At 32.5% G+C, this 15,476-nt stretch overlaps 1 protein-coding gene across 1 annotated transcript; it reads left to right on the top strand.

Moving 5' to 3' along the window:
* The first annotated feature begins 3,161 nt into the window (after positions 1-3,161).
* Positions 3,162-7,498, top strand: LOC7462572 (KRR1 small subunit processome component). Its single transcript, XM_024605895.2, has 12 exons — positions 3,162-3,448; positions 3,525-3,601; positions 3,696-3,806; positions 4,433-4,501; positions 4,746-4,802; positions 4,928-4,966; positions 5,073-5,177; positions 5,354-5,436; positions 5,537-5,618; positions 6,361-6,504; positions 6,627-6,701; positions 6,919-7,498. The coding sequence occupies exons 1-12, from the start codon at positions 3,250-3,252 to the stop codon at positions 7,027-7,029; spliced, it is 1,152 nt and encodes a 383-aa protein (XP_024461663.1). The 5' UTR covers positions 3,162-3,249; the 3' UTR covers positions 7,030-7,498.
* Positions 7,499-15,476: the final 7,978 nt, after the last annotated feature.

Below are 15,476 nucleotides of genomic sequence, written 5' to 3'. Positions count from 1 at the left end.
GTTTATACTTGTCTCAAATATCGTAATTACTCATAGCATTAGGACCTTTAATTGTATAAAAAATGAAGTTAAAACAAAACTCAAAACAGAAACTCAAATAATTGTCATGTAATTATACATATAACTAAAGAGTGTGGGGAAATCACTGTTTCACCACACCTAAATGCACTGTAGATTACAACAGTAATCCACAATGCATTCCTCTCATTTTTTCACTTTTTATTTTTTTTTGTATTTTTTCATTTTTTTTCCAACTTTCCCCTTTTTTCTTTTCTTTTTTCGTTTTTGTTTCTTTTTTTCAATTACTTTTTTTTCAACTTTCCTCTTTTTTTTTGCATTTATTTTCAAAATTATTTTTGTTGATTTTACTTTTTAAATATTGAGCTGGTTAAAAATTTTGCTTTGTAATTTTTTTTCTTTAAAATACTGTAGATTGCTGCGGTATTTTCCCACATACTTTTTCTATTTTATTTTTTTATCTTTCAAAATTATATTTGTCGATTTTTTTTTAATATTGAGCTGATTGAGAATTTAGTTTTGTAATTTTTTTCTTTAAAACATTATTGATTGCTACAGTGTTTCTCCGCAAGGTTTTTTTTAATGATTTTCTCTGAAATTATCTTTTTTTGATTTTATTTTTTAATATTGAACTGGTTAAAAATTACAGTTACAATATGTGAGGAAAACACTGTAACTTTCCTCGCAAATTACTGTGGATTGCTACAGTGTTTTTTTCCACATGGTTTTTTCTATTTTGTTATATTTTTTTCCTAAAATTATCTTTGTCAATTTTATTTTTTAAATATTACGTTGGTTAAAAATTGCAATTACAAGTAAATACAAGTTTTTCCTCACAAAACACTATGGATTGATACAGTTTTTCCTCACATGGTTTTTTTCCAGTTTCTTTTGTGTTTTCTCTTTTTTTTTGTAATATTTTTTTCCAAAATTATCTTCGTCGATTTTTTTTTAATATTGAGTTGGTTAGAATTTAACTTTATAATAAAGCTTAATCATGTGGGGAAAGCACTGTAGCTTTCCTCACAAAACATTGTAGATTGCTATAGTGTCTCTCCACATGGTTTTTTTTCTTATAATTTTTTCCAAATTATCTTTGTAAATTTTATTTTTTTAATATTTAGTTATTTGAGAATTACAATTACAAGTCATTACAAATAAGGCTAAATCATGTGGGGAAGCACTGTAGCTTTCATCACAAAACATTGTGAATTGCTACAGTGTTTCCAACATGATTCCTCCCTTTTTTTTGGTGTTTTTTTTGTTATTTTTTTTTCTAAATTTGTCTTTGTCATTTTTTTTTAATATTGAGCTGATTAAGAATTTAGCTTTGTAATTTTTTTTGCTTTTTATTAACAGAAAAACTAAATCATGTGGCGGAAGCACTGTATCTTTCCTCACAAAACATTGTAGATTGCTATAAATCATTTTGTCCAGTCTCTAAGTTTTTGATCACCAACACAACTTTTTTTTTGTCATGAAATATTTGCTTCAACCTTTAGTTTTTATTACTCATCTAGTGCTGGTTCATAATTATAATATTATCAAGTATATTTATTTTATAAGCCCACGGCAGCGCGCGGACATGTCATCTCATAAACATTAATCCAGATCACTCTCCTCTCATATAAATTCAGCATGTCATGTAATAAACATTAACATAAATTAATTACACTCTTAGATTTGTGAGTTTCATACTATCATTAATTAGTAGAACTCAATTATATTTTTTGCTAGTTCACTTACACACATTTAAGGGGCGTTTGTTTGATATATATATATATATATATATATATATATATATATATATATATATATATATATATATATATATATTATTTTTTTTATTTTATCCATTAGAATTTAATTTTTATATTAACTTTGATCCTTATTTTTATAATTATTCTTTACTTTTCCTTTATCATTTTTTAATTGAAATTTTTTATCTATCAAATTTGGTCCTCATTCTTTCTTTTGATTGTTACTTATTTTATGTGAAATAATTTATGAAATGATAATTATTATTATTTTAATTTCTTCATCTTTCAATTTTTTTATTTGTTAGATTTGATCTCTATTATTTTGATTATTATTTATTTTATTTGAGATACTTTATGAAATTATATTTTTTTCAATTTCATTTTCATTCAACCTTTTAATTTGTCAGATTTATTCCTCATTATTTTAATAAACTTGAAAAAATAAAACATTAATAAGTTATTTTTCAACTCATTTTCCATGACATAACCAAACACTGGAAAATATTTTCCAACTTATTTTTCATTACTCTACCAAACATCATAAAATAATTTATTTTTTTGAAATTTACTTTTTCAGAATTCATTTTTTTTTTAAAAAATACTTTCCAGCAAATAAACAATACCTCAAATTACATCTTAAAATAAATAAGATAGAGAGAACCTATTTTGGCGTGATATCTCTCAGTGTAATTTAATTTTTATGAAACAATTAAGCCAACCTATTTTTGTAGGAAAAGGGAGGCTAGATTTTATTTATTTATTTGTCTTTTTTACAAGGGGAATAAGATGGAGGCTATGATTTTTTCATCAAATGGTGGCCTCCTCCTTTTTTTTTTTCAAGATTTATTTAGTATTTAGAAACCAAAATTTATGTCACTTTCTTTTTATTTCGTCTTTTATTTTTTTATTTTTAGTCTCTCTATCCATTTTATTCCTTTTATTTTATTTTGATTTAAAAAAAAAACAAATCAATTTAATAAAATATTTTGGAATGGATGCATTAATAACTAAACATATCATAAATATATTTTTGAATTTTTTTAAAAATTATTAAAAATAACACAAAAGCAAATATCTTAATACACATATCTATCCCAGTTTCCAGACTCAATCTTTAAATTTGAATTAATAAGTTTATTATTATTTTTAATATATATAATTCTTAATTTATTATCCGTTTTTCAATTTATAATTTAAAGTTTTATTTATAATAAAAAAAATTAACAACACTTTTTTTTTTTTATATAAAAAAACTTGCTTCATCACGCAGCAGCGGAGCAATGCTACTAGTTTGGATCTAACGTGTTATCTAGAAGTATCCTAATGCTAAGAGATTTTGGACCGGGCCCAATAAGAAATAAACGTCCTCCATCCCTCGCACGTATAAAAATCCAAATCCTTCGAAGAAGAAACAGAGACGTTTTGCAGTAACTATCTAAACTAGGGTTTCCAGCCTCCACCATCTGAAAAAATGGAGGCAGACGGAGCAGAAAACACAGATATATCAAACACAAAGAAACCAAAACACAAAGGAAAACATGATAAGCCAAAACCATGGGATGAAGACCCTAATATTGACCGTTGGAAGATTGAAAAATTTGACCCGTCTTGGAATCAAGGTGGAATGGTCGATGTCAGCTCTTTCTCCACTCTTTTCCCTAAATATCGCGGTAAGTTATGTTCCTCCACTTCAACCCCAACTAATTTCAATTTACGCTAAATTAATTTTTTTAATTTAATTGGCAGAGAAGTACTTGACGGACGCATGGCCGATGGTGAAATCTGCGTTAAAAGAGTTTGGCATTGATTGCGAACTTAATAAGGTTAGTTTTTTTTTCTTTTAATTTGTGTCGTGGTTCTATTGAAATTTATTTTGCTCTTTAAGGATTTTATGTTTTTTTGTTTGTTGGCGGTTAGAATGAGGGGTCAATGACGGTTAAAACTACGATAAAGACCAGGGATCCTTATATTATTGTTAAAGCTAGGGATCTTATTAAGCTTTTGTCGAGAAGTGTCCCTGCTCCTCAGGTAAGATGAGCTATTTTTTGTTTGGTTTTGCAGTATGGTTATCTATAGTTGTGATTGTGCTGTCCTTTGTTGTTTTGAGGGCATTTGTTAGTGCAAATGGTGGATTTAAATGGCATGAACTATCTGTGTTTGAATGTTTGTGTCAAAACTAAGCAATATAATCAGAAGTTTTTTTTTTTCCTTTTTTTTGAAGCCTGTATAGACTTTGAAATCTCAAATTACAGTTGCCCAAGCCGAAACTGCTTTTGCAGCTCAACACATCTGGATAAGCTAAACGTATAAGCTCAAAGGACCAAAAAGAGTTTTTTTCTTTGTATTTGTGTATTGTCCTCATTGATTCTATTTTTATGTTTATTTCAGTTTAGTTTAGTTAGTATAAAAGAAGAACAGAAAGGTTTAATGGTTTTGGTTCACATCCAACCAAAAAATTTGCTTACAGGGTAGTACTTGTGCTCCTGCTGATGTGTCTCCCGTTCTGACTATACAGTACATGTGGGCTGGGGTACTAAAAACATATAGACAGTGTTTTAGGGGGTTAGGCTGAATCTATATGATGCATATTTCTCATTTGGGATAGTTTTATATTGGTTTTACAACAGTGATTATTTTAATTTTTTATTTTACAGGCTATCAAAATTTTGAATGACGATATGAGTTGTGACATCATCAAGATCGGCAACATGATTCGTAATAAGGTAGGTGCTTAAATTATTCCATATAATTGATAACATGTAATTATTATGTGTTGTATGGTACATGTTAAATGTCTTAAGCTGTGTATCATTTTATGGTAACTAAATCTTTTTATAAAAAAAAATATGGAAAAATTCCTTACTGCTAAACATTTGACATCATAACTATATCTGTTGTTCAATATTTGCCAATAATCCTGTATTCAAGAGTTCAGGAGAAAATTCAGCTTTCTATTATTATTTGCAGGAACGATTTGTTAAAAGAAGACAAAACCTTGTGGGCCCGAATTCATCAACCTTGAAGGTGTGTGCTGTTTATTTGCTTTAGAAATTTTTTATAAGTTCCCAACCCTCTTCCCCTGAAAATCAAAAACCAGCAAAAGGCGGATCTTGTATTCACTGACTTGTCATCATTTTATATTGGTGCAGGCACTAGAATTATTGACAGGCTGCTATATTCTAGTTCAGGTGATAATTATTGCTTGTAATTTGATAGCCAAATAATTTTTTTCCTGTTATTGAAGAAGTATAGCACCATGAATAGAATTATTTATGTTTTTCTTTGATTGATCAGGGAAACACTGTTGCTGCTATGGGCTCATTTAAAGGTTTAAAACAAGTCAGGAGAATTGTTGAAGACTGCATACAAAATAAAATGCATCCCGTATACCATATAAAGGTGAAAACAACTTGCATTGCATGCTATATATATTTGTTGTTTTTTTCATGATTTCTTTCTACCATAGATGTTTTTTCTTGTATACCTGTTTGCATGGAGTTTTCACTTGAAAAATCTATCAACATACCCTCTGTCGATAACCTTTATTCACCTCTTGGTGTCATTATGATGTGTAGATTCTTATGATGAAGAAAGAACTCGAAAAAGATCCTGCTCTTAAAAATGAGAACTGGGACAGGTTCCTTCCTAAATATAAGAAGTATGTACCATCAAATGATCTTTTCCGTTCCCACATATTTTAGTCACTCTTGCCTTCTATCTTCTTTATTTTTGTTGCTGAATTACATGGATAATTTCAGGAAGACCGTGAAACAAAAGAAGGTTAAGAGTAAAAAGAAGAAACAAGACACACCATTCCCTCCTCCTCAACAACCTAGCATGGTGAGACCACTGCTTTGTCTTCCAATATATTTTTGTATGCATGGTTTATTTATTTTCAAGGAAACAAATAGATTTTGCTGAATAGAAAACTTAAACAGGCAAAGATACCAGCAAACTTCACATTTTCCTTTTCCTTTTCCTTTTTTTTTTCCCTAAGACTTTCCTTTCAAAAACAATCCTTTGTGTTTTTTGTTTTATGGTGTAAAGTGCTATCTTGCTTAAGGACCACTGGATAACTTTTCTTTTGTAATTGACTCGGTATTGGCAACTCCTCAATACTTATTTTATATTGGTAACGGTAACTATGCAAGGAATGCTGATTACATGAGGTAGTTGTTTGCCTTGTTACTGCAATGTTCTGGAATCAATTTCCTTGTGAATGCTTTTATCTCTCGCTCTTTGTTTCAAATTACCCTTTTGTTTTTCTTCTCCTTTTCAACTTTTTTTTCCTGCAATTGTGTTTTGTGGGAGATTAAATAAAAATTCTTGCCACAAGGTTGCTTAATTCTTTGTCGGGGAATATAGTTTGGTGAGTCAAGCCACCAGTTCTGTTACTAATCTAATGGTTAAATTCGACAAGCACAATTGCTGGAAGGTGTCATATTTTGAATTTGTTTGCATTAATTCATGCTTGCACACAGATGTTAATACCAGAAGCTTAGTCTTTCTCTTTGACTTTTAGTTAGTCCTTGTCAGAATAACTAATATCCATTTGGCACGCTATGTAATGTGGTACCTGCAGGAAGATATACAACTGGAGACAGGAGAATACTTTTTAAGTGACAAGAAGAAACAAGCAAAGAAGTGGCATGAAAAACAAGAGAAGCAATTAGAAAAAACAGCTGAAAACAAAAGAAAAAGAGATGCCGCCTTTGTTCCTCCCAAGGTTCGTTTCTGAAGCTCTTTCTGCTGGTTATACCCATCTGATAAGCATCTTATCATTTTTCCTTTTCTTTTCTTCTCTCTATACCGTATGTAACCTTCATGGAATGTATGTGACAATCACAGGAACTCGTAAAGGAGGATCCTAGCACATATGCAGATAATAACAAAGATGTGGCTGCCATGGCCATGTCACTAAAGGTAATTTGTCATCATAAAATGTCAATTTCATCGTAATGCCATATGCTCTGTGTACAGAAATAATGAAGAGGATTTGTATTGTAATCATCATGCTCTGATTTTTACTGCCTCATGCATATTTCAGTTATAATGAAGTTATTTCACAATCCCAGAAAATGGAATGCCATGTTACTTAATGATTTTTGTTAAAATGTCTTTGAATTTGGTTGTTTTGCAGAAAAAGGCAAAGGAGTTTGGGAAGCAGAAGTCTTTTGAGAATGTCAATCCAGAAGATTATATTGCCACATCTGGAGAACAACCCCGAAAAAAGAAATCCAAGCGGGATTAGCCTAGAAGTTAATTCTAGTGCACGACATTGCTGTTTTTGATATCTGTAAGCTGCATGCCTTGTTTTTCTTATGTTATGACAGTGGTATGGTCATAGAACAATGTATGTGCAGGGAACAAATGTACTTTTCAACCTGAAAGTTTAACTTTGGTTGAAATCGAAGTTCAATGATTTGTTGTGAATCGCAAGGAACTTGTACAGTTACGCCTAGGGAGGCTGTGAGAGGGAGATACTGCTGTAAAGCTTACAAGAACTGCAATGTTTGCTGGCATCCTGGAACTGAAGACTCTGAGCATCTTAAGCTGATGATTCGTGAGTATTTGAGAACCGAAAAATAGAACAATTGACTTGTCGGCTCTCAATTTTAATTGTAGTTTATTTTCTACTCATAGTTCTCCTTAAAGTTGCTTGAGAAGACTACAAGTAACTCTTACGCTGACAAGCTAATGCATCTTCATTTTATGTTTCACTGATGAATGCATTCTAATCCCAAGTTTTACCCATATAAACAGAATAGATAGACATGCTAGTATACTTGAACTCACAGATGGCTTTTAAGCATATTAAATATGATCTAAAAACAGGACCTAACAAGCCCTTCTATGAAATCTCACGCTCTTATTATTCCTTAATTCATTAAAGAATAGGAAATTGATTCCATGATTTTATAGGAGTAGGGAGTCCCTCTCCTTTGCCAATCCAAACACAATTTGGAAAAGAAGTATCCGAAGCTTATGTCTATAGACCCTATGGCCCTTGTTCCTCACATACCTCAAACCTTGTTGATCGTTTTGTTTCTTTTACTACTCTTTTCTTTTCTTTTCAATCTTTGCATTCAACAATATGCAATAAAGGAGAATCTTCAGGTAGTTTCAAGTGAGCAACAAACAGGCTTCTTGTTGAAGAAGCCTCAGTGGATGACAACTTTACTAATTCACAACTTTACTAATTCACTCCATCTCGAAATCATAGAATTAGCTTCGCACTAAGCCTAAACAAATATGAATTTGAGAAGCTTCAATATCCAATATTTTTAGTTGAGACCAAATATATATGGGTCTGATAAGTTGCTAGATCTAATATTCTTGGTTTCAACTATATGTTGAGCCAAAGTACATATAAGTTTGAAGAGATGCCACATTCAATATCCTTGAATTTTGTTATGTGGTGAGCCCAAGTATATGTGGGTTTGACGGGCTGTCAGACCCAATATTCTTGGTTTCATTTACATGTTGAGTCCAAGTATATGTGGGTCTGACAAGCTACTAGACCCATCACTTTTGGGCACGACATCTTTCCAGTTTCAAGTGGGTATGAAACTGACGATCATTATAAGCCCCATGTTGGGTCACGAGACTTTGTTTATTCTTATAGCTTTTAATATAAAATGTTAAAAAAATAAAAAAATAACCATTTCCCTACACCTCTAGGAGTATAAAAGTCTTATAAGGTCTATCATATTTTCATCTACATTAATATTGTGCAAGGGATATCTATTCCTTATTAATATTGTGTAAAAGATATTTGTCATTCATTAATGCTATTAGGAGGAAATGACACTCCAACCTTTCTATTCAAGCAACATGACAAGGTTTATATATATATATATATATATATATATATATATATATATATATATATATCCTTTTAACCATCCAGATTAAAGGTTTATAATTTTTATTCTCTAAGTATTCGTACTTTAATTCTCAAAGCATTTATCCTATAAAAACAAGAACAAATATTTTTGTTCTTAGAATTTAAAACTCATTCTCTTATTTATTGCAATCCTTTACTAAATGTCATTGACTTTATCATCTAAGAGTCTTTAAACCCCATCAAAAGGGATTGTTTTGCAGGTGTTAGGTCTTCTACAACTAACCATCAATTTTATGAACTCTTGAGAAGGGAATATTGACATGAACATGTGATTATCCATTGTCCAAATACTCAAAAACCTTCTTCCTGGGCATATTAGATTTTGAAACATCATATTTGTGGGGAACTAATAAAAAAAGCCATCAATTGTTCTCCCTAAACTAGTTTTTGACATCTCTAACCGCTATTAATGGTAGTCAATCAAGATATCCCTAGGATGAGGTGCGACAGTAACCTCCCTACAGTTGCTGGCATGTCTACTCCATTAGAGTTTTAACAACTCATTAACAAGGTACAAGCCCTAACTCAAGCCATATTAGTAACCCAGGAGCAACATTAGACCTTGCCACTCTAGCAAGTCTTGACACATGATGCAGCTCCCTCAGTCCTAACTTCTTAACCATAAGCTGTCTCCTTGGCTAGGAGACAATTATATTATTCAGAGGAGGTTGGGCAAAACAACACGAAGAGCTTTCCACCTTAACGATCTCCTAGCCCATCTAGAGGTTGTTTTCGTCGAAGTGAGGCTCTCCCAATAAGTGATCACTCTAGGTGTGATTTCTCTAGACACCATGAGATAAAAGTTAGCTATTAATCCAACCATTCCACGCTAGAATTCTCCAGCTCCCTAGAGCTCATTAGAAAACATTCGAGGAGAAGTTTGGCTAGTAAATATATTCAAGATGAAGTCTATGATCCTCATAAGATAAATGGAGTACCTTTATCTAGATGAGTCTTGCACACCCTCATCTTTATGAAGTACATCTCCACAAAGATGACTTTGGACAACTACGATGGTCTGACAGATCCATGAGAACATGTCCAAAACATGCATAATAGTCTTGAGTTAGTCATCTAAGATGGTGATATTATGTACAAGATCCTCCCTACAACCTTTAAAGGGTCATCACAAGCCTGATATAACAACATGGAGCTAGGCTCTATCATGGATTTTAATGATCTTTGTGCTAAACTTGTGTCAAGGGTTAACACCAATATACCTATCAAGAGAAGCTTCACATAACTCTTTGGTGTTACTTAATCAGAAGGAGAATCCATTATGACATATTTGAAGAGGTTTGACAAAGAAATGTTCAAGGTGGAGAAATTTATTGAGCTAGTAGCCTCAAAGGATAAGTGAAGTGAGGTAACGTTCTCCTTAAACTAGTATGCCATAATAGATAAAAGCATGTTGAAGGTAAAACATGTTATGAAAAATTATATACGGGTAAAAAAAGCTAGTATGTTGAGACATGAGCCTTTTCGTTTCTACTAAGGGGTTGAGAATGAGAAACCTTCAAATAAAATCACTCTCTCAACAGAGAAAATAATTCTAAGAAAGGTTGAGACTGAGCCTTTTCGTTTCTACTAAGGGGTTGAGAATGAGAAACCTTTCAAATAAATTCACTGTCTCAACAGAGAAATTAATTCTAAGAAAGGTAAAAAAAGGCCAATGAGGGAGCGCATGCAATACTTTAAGAGGAGATATACAATTCCTTGAATGCCACTCTCATAAAAGTCTTTACAACCATTAAAGGGAAAGATTTTGTTCAATATCTACCTCCTATGATGTTGCCTCTACACACATGCACCTTCAAGAAGTTTTGTTTTTTCCACAATGATAAAGGACATGATATAAAAATTGCTTCATGTTGAAAAAGAGATTGAGAGGCTGATAGCCAAGGGTTATTTGAAGCAACTTGTCAAGGGACATGCCCATATGGAACAAGACAGAGAAGAGCCCAGCCAATCTACTCAAGCCTTACCTAAGATTAATGTGATTTTAAAAGGCACCTCAGTTAGAGGAGATACTTCTAGTGGAAAAAAAATAGCATTGAAAACAGGTCTTAACAACTGTTCATCAGCAGAACCTATAGCACGAGCCTATCACTTTCACTCCAGAAGATGAAGAGGGGGTGACTTACTCCCATGAGGACGTACTAGTGATTTTCATGGTTTTAGCTAATCATCGAGTCCACGGGTGTTGGTGGATGATAGGAACTCAATTAACATCCTGTCCAAAGATGTGATGTCCTAGATAGGGATAGATCCCTTAAGGATGACTCTTGTAAAGACTCTTTGATTTGGATTAAAGGGTTACAAGTTCTAGAAAAGGGTGTCTTGGAGATCTCAGTCATAATTGACACTTACCCTAAATGCCTTACTCTTCAACAAACCCTTATGGTGATAAATATGGTTCTGACCTACAACATCATAATAGAAAGATCATTTTTGCACAAAATCAATGTAGTCATAAATACATAATATTTGGTCTTGAAGTTCTCTACTCAGAAAGGGGTGACTACTATAAAAGAAAACTAGGAGGCCTCTAGACATTGTACCTCTATATGTCTGAAAGGTGAAAGGTCTTTGGTTTTGGACTAGCAAGGGTCTCTAAAGGAAAGGGTGAAGGTTAGAACCGATGCCATATAGTAGTTCAAAGAAGTATATTTAGGGAAAGAGGAGGGGCTGTCACCAAGATGGAGATATTTAGTTTCCATCCCAACTTGAATCGCAATAAACTTCCACCGGTATCTCAAGATATGTCTTAAATAGTACACAAAGGTCTAGTTTGACAAATTTAACAAGATTTATCTAGTAATTTCAATCCTCTAAAATAATATATTCCAGAACTCTATTTGATCTGAAAATTCACCAAATATAGTTCCATGTGTATAGTATCTCTCTATAAAATTTCTGCTCATTCCGATGTACGGTTTGAAAGATATGTTTGATCTTGCAAAACTGGTCTACATATATTTTAAGACCAAATTCTGACCTGACTTAGTTCATATCATTAACCTTTTGTGTATGAACTTATTTATGACCATATTATATCTATGATGATCCTAGTTTTCAAAAATATATATAAATGAGAAATGTATGAAGTTCTATTTCAGTAGATGCTAATTATAATTCCTTATCTTATACGCTTTTCATACAAATATCGATCAAAGTTAGAATCATGATAAGTGTTTCCATAAATTGAATGAAGTTTGGAGTTGGGTTTGTGTACGATGAATATAAAGGGTGAAAGCATACTTAAGTTAACAATTCCATGCTATGTTTAAGATCCAAATACAAATAGTGTTTGTCAACACTTGGGTAAAGGTGCAGAATAAAGGAAACTCTGCAGAAAATTCAAAAAACCCACTCGTTTACCAAATCACGCACCATAAGACGAGGGTACGAATAAAAAGAAAGAAACATAGAACTTTAATCGAACAATGACCTCCCATCCAACAATCTTCTCGTAGAAAATTATCCACAAATCTACCAAAACCCAAGAGAAAATCAAAGGCATAGCAAGAAAATCATTTATAGAGCCGGCAATCCACTATTACAATCAATAATGGATTGTCTCTTGGGCTTATGGAAGTTCCTGAAAATAATTTGGTCTTAATGTACTGTGATAACCTTTCTATGTAAATAAAGTGGCGTGGATTATACTACATACACCAAATTTTTTGTTTTTTAATAAAAAATAAAATTTAGAAACAATACCAAATCTTTTTAATCTACTCTGTCATAACTTAATTTTTAAATTTTTTTTAAAAAAAGAAATAAAAAATGAATGAATTGAAGATTGAGCTAAGACAATACAAATTGAAAGTTTGGGAACTAATAAGGATTGAATTATAAATTTAGGAGTCAATTTGGTAAAAAATTGGAAGAATTGGAAGTTTGGGGACTTAATTGAGCTGGGAATTGTTTAATTAATGAAATTAGGGACCCAATTGTTAAATGTCAGAAGTTCAGAGCCAAATTAAAAATAGTCGTTTCCGGTGAAAATCGGTGTCGTTTTGAACGTACACGGTTCATCATCTCCTCATCCTGAAGACTGGATCAACAAGAAACACAACCAACAGATCATGGCCCACGATCCCTCACGGAACGTGCCTAATTTCTGGAGGCATGAACACACGACCTTCTCTGGCTTTTATGACCTTCTCTGGCTTTATAAAAGCCAGAGAAAGGCCTCACATATGGGAGGACAGATAAGATAGGAGAAAAAGCAGAAAACCGGGGAAGACCAGAGAAAGACGGATACAAACAAACTAAAAAAAAAGGGAGAGGAAATAACCAGAGAACAACGAAGATACACTCAGAACAGAAAAAAGAAGAAGAAGAAACATAGGAGAGTGTCCAATTCGACCAACAACCTCACGTCTTCATCACCATCGTCTTCGTCTCCAATAAATACTAGAAGCAGAGCTTCCCAGGAAAAAAGCCACAACAAAAAAAAAAAGACTAAGAAACATGAAGACAAATAAGAAAAGACCAGAAGAAGAGAAAAACAAGGAGACACAGAGGATAGAACGTCCGATCAATCAGCTCACCAGTCCTCCATCACGTCTTCATCTCCAGAGCTACCAAGTAAGTTCTTCCTCTTTCCCGCCTTGCAAACTCAAGTCATTTGTTGCTGTGCAAAGGTAATACAATTACCTTGTTACTGTTGCAAGCATGCGTGACTAATTCACGCATGCCTACAACAGTGCCCAACCAGGTCACTGGTTTGGACCAGTAACCAGGCCGAGCCGGCTGGGTCCAGCCCATCCAAATCGTTTGGGTTAGACCCAGCCTAAAAAAAAGAAGAAATAGATGTGACCGGATTGGGCCGGGCCTTAGGCCCATCCGACCTAATTTATTTTGAATTTTTACGGTGAAATGCAAATCCGATATATGATATATTTTTTCTCTCTTAAAATAAATAAAAATATATGTATTGATTTAAATTTATTTTATTGGTTTATTCATTAATGTTATAGTCATGAATACCATATATTTTTTTAGCTATGTAATATTTATCAATGTTAGAGTTAGAAATATTCATAGTTGAATATTCACTAACGTTAGAACCAGGAATATCGCAAGCAAATCATCATAGCATAAACTAAAAAACTCTTGGCAATTTAAGACAAAATCAGCAAAGCAGTCTGCCTCAGGTAGGGATACTTAAGGGGTGATAATATCTTTTCTTTTACGTAATCAGTTCTGTACCATAAAATTTTTGTTGACCAGTTAGGATTTTTAGTGATCATGATATTAGATGGTAATTTCTTAAAAAAAACCTTTCTTTGTTAAAAAAATGAAATGTTAAAAATTTATTTTTTTCATTAAATTTTTTAAAATATCATCGTGATATCGAATATGACACTCTTGTACAACATATTTACAAACTAAAATATGGCAGCATATTACAGACAGTGATAGTAGTACGTGCGCGTGGTGGTGATATGCAACCAAGTATTTTAGAATGTCCAGTCTCCGAGGAAATGAAATGGGCCATGTTGTTGAGAGTTTTCTCCAACGAATCATGTGGCTAAGCAAGGAAAGTAACCTATAGTTTACTGGGTAGGCCGTAAACTATATGTTTTATTTATTTATTCAACACAAAGCTGTTCATTCTTTATCAGTAGATAACTGTTGGTTGATGGAGTCCTACTACATTAGAATTCTTCTATTAATTAAGATGTCATGTGCATGAACATTGACTTGAGGTAATTGGATGGATTTCATTTTCTAAATAGAAAACACTCGCAATCACCACGCATCAAGGGGCTTATATACTGTATCCATAAGACCGTGACTAAGAAATTTATAATTAATTCTAATTACCCAAAGAGTTTGGTTGTAAGTTGCTTTCAGTAATACATCATTAACATTAAAAAGCAAGATTCCATTTAGACTTCTGGTTCCACGTCCCAAACCTAACTCCATTAATTTACTTTCAACGATAAATATATGTTCTTACCTCAAGAACAGTTTGATCACTAGCATTCGTGTGGGGGTGATAAGGATTGATGCTCCATTTTGTCAATGATTAGGAGGAGGTTTTCTCGTTGCAAAATCCCTGTCAAGTTCACTCAGTTTTGTCAACTTAATCTTCACAAATTAAATATATTAATTAAGATGAAGCAACGTGCAGGAGGTGGAGCATTAATTAATTAGCCTTTTTTTTTAAGCCCTTAATTAAATTAAGGGCATGGCCTTGTATAAAAGGGACCTTCGTCAATCTTTATCTGTATGTAGGGTTTTACCTTATATTGTTCAGTTTTAGACCTTCAAATAGCCATTTTTAATCGGATGTAAGAGATATTTACATAAGAGTTTGAAGACATGAGGATTAATGTCTGAATGCCACAAGTTTCTAACGACCGAAAAGAAAAGGAGAAAAGATTCAGTCAACACCTAACTAAATTTCAGAACTTCTACTCCAAGAAAATGACAGTGATTAGGAAGCCATTTTAGATCTTCATGCTGATCTCACTCCGATTTAGTTTTTCTTTCTTTCTTTCTTTCTTTCTTTTCCTGTTAGTTGTGTTAGCGACTTGGTGGAAAGTGATAGTCCCCCACCCCCAATTCTATGGCTGTAATGTTCTGCTTGGCATTGCACGACTTGTTTTTAAAAACTCCAGTTCTCTATTTTTTTTAAAAAAAGATTCATACTTTGTTTATTTATTTTATATATAAGTCGAGAGAAATCTTATTAACAAATAAATGGTGTTGATGTTTTAGATGGAAATTGTTTAGTTTAAGTAAAAAAGTATGATGACTAAAAATAGCATGCA

This window comes from Populus trichocarpa, chromosome 7 (assembly GCF_000002775.5).
Source record: "Populus trichocarpa isolate Nisqually-1 chromosome 7, P.trichocarpa_v4.1, whole genome shotgun sequence".
In the NCBI taxonomy this organism is placed as follows: domain Eukaryota; kingdom Viridiplantae; phylum Streptophyta; class Magnoliopsida; order Malpighiales; family Salicaceae; genus Populus; species Populus trichocarpa.
Note: the sequence above shows the minus strand (reverse complement) of the source record. Positions and strands in the feature narration are given on the sequence as shown.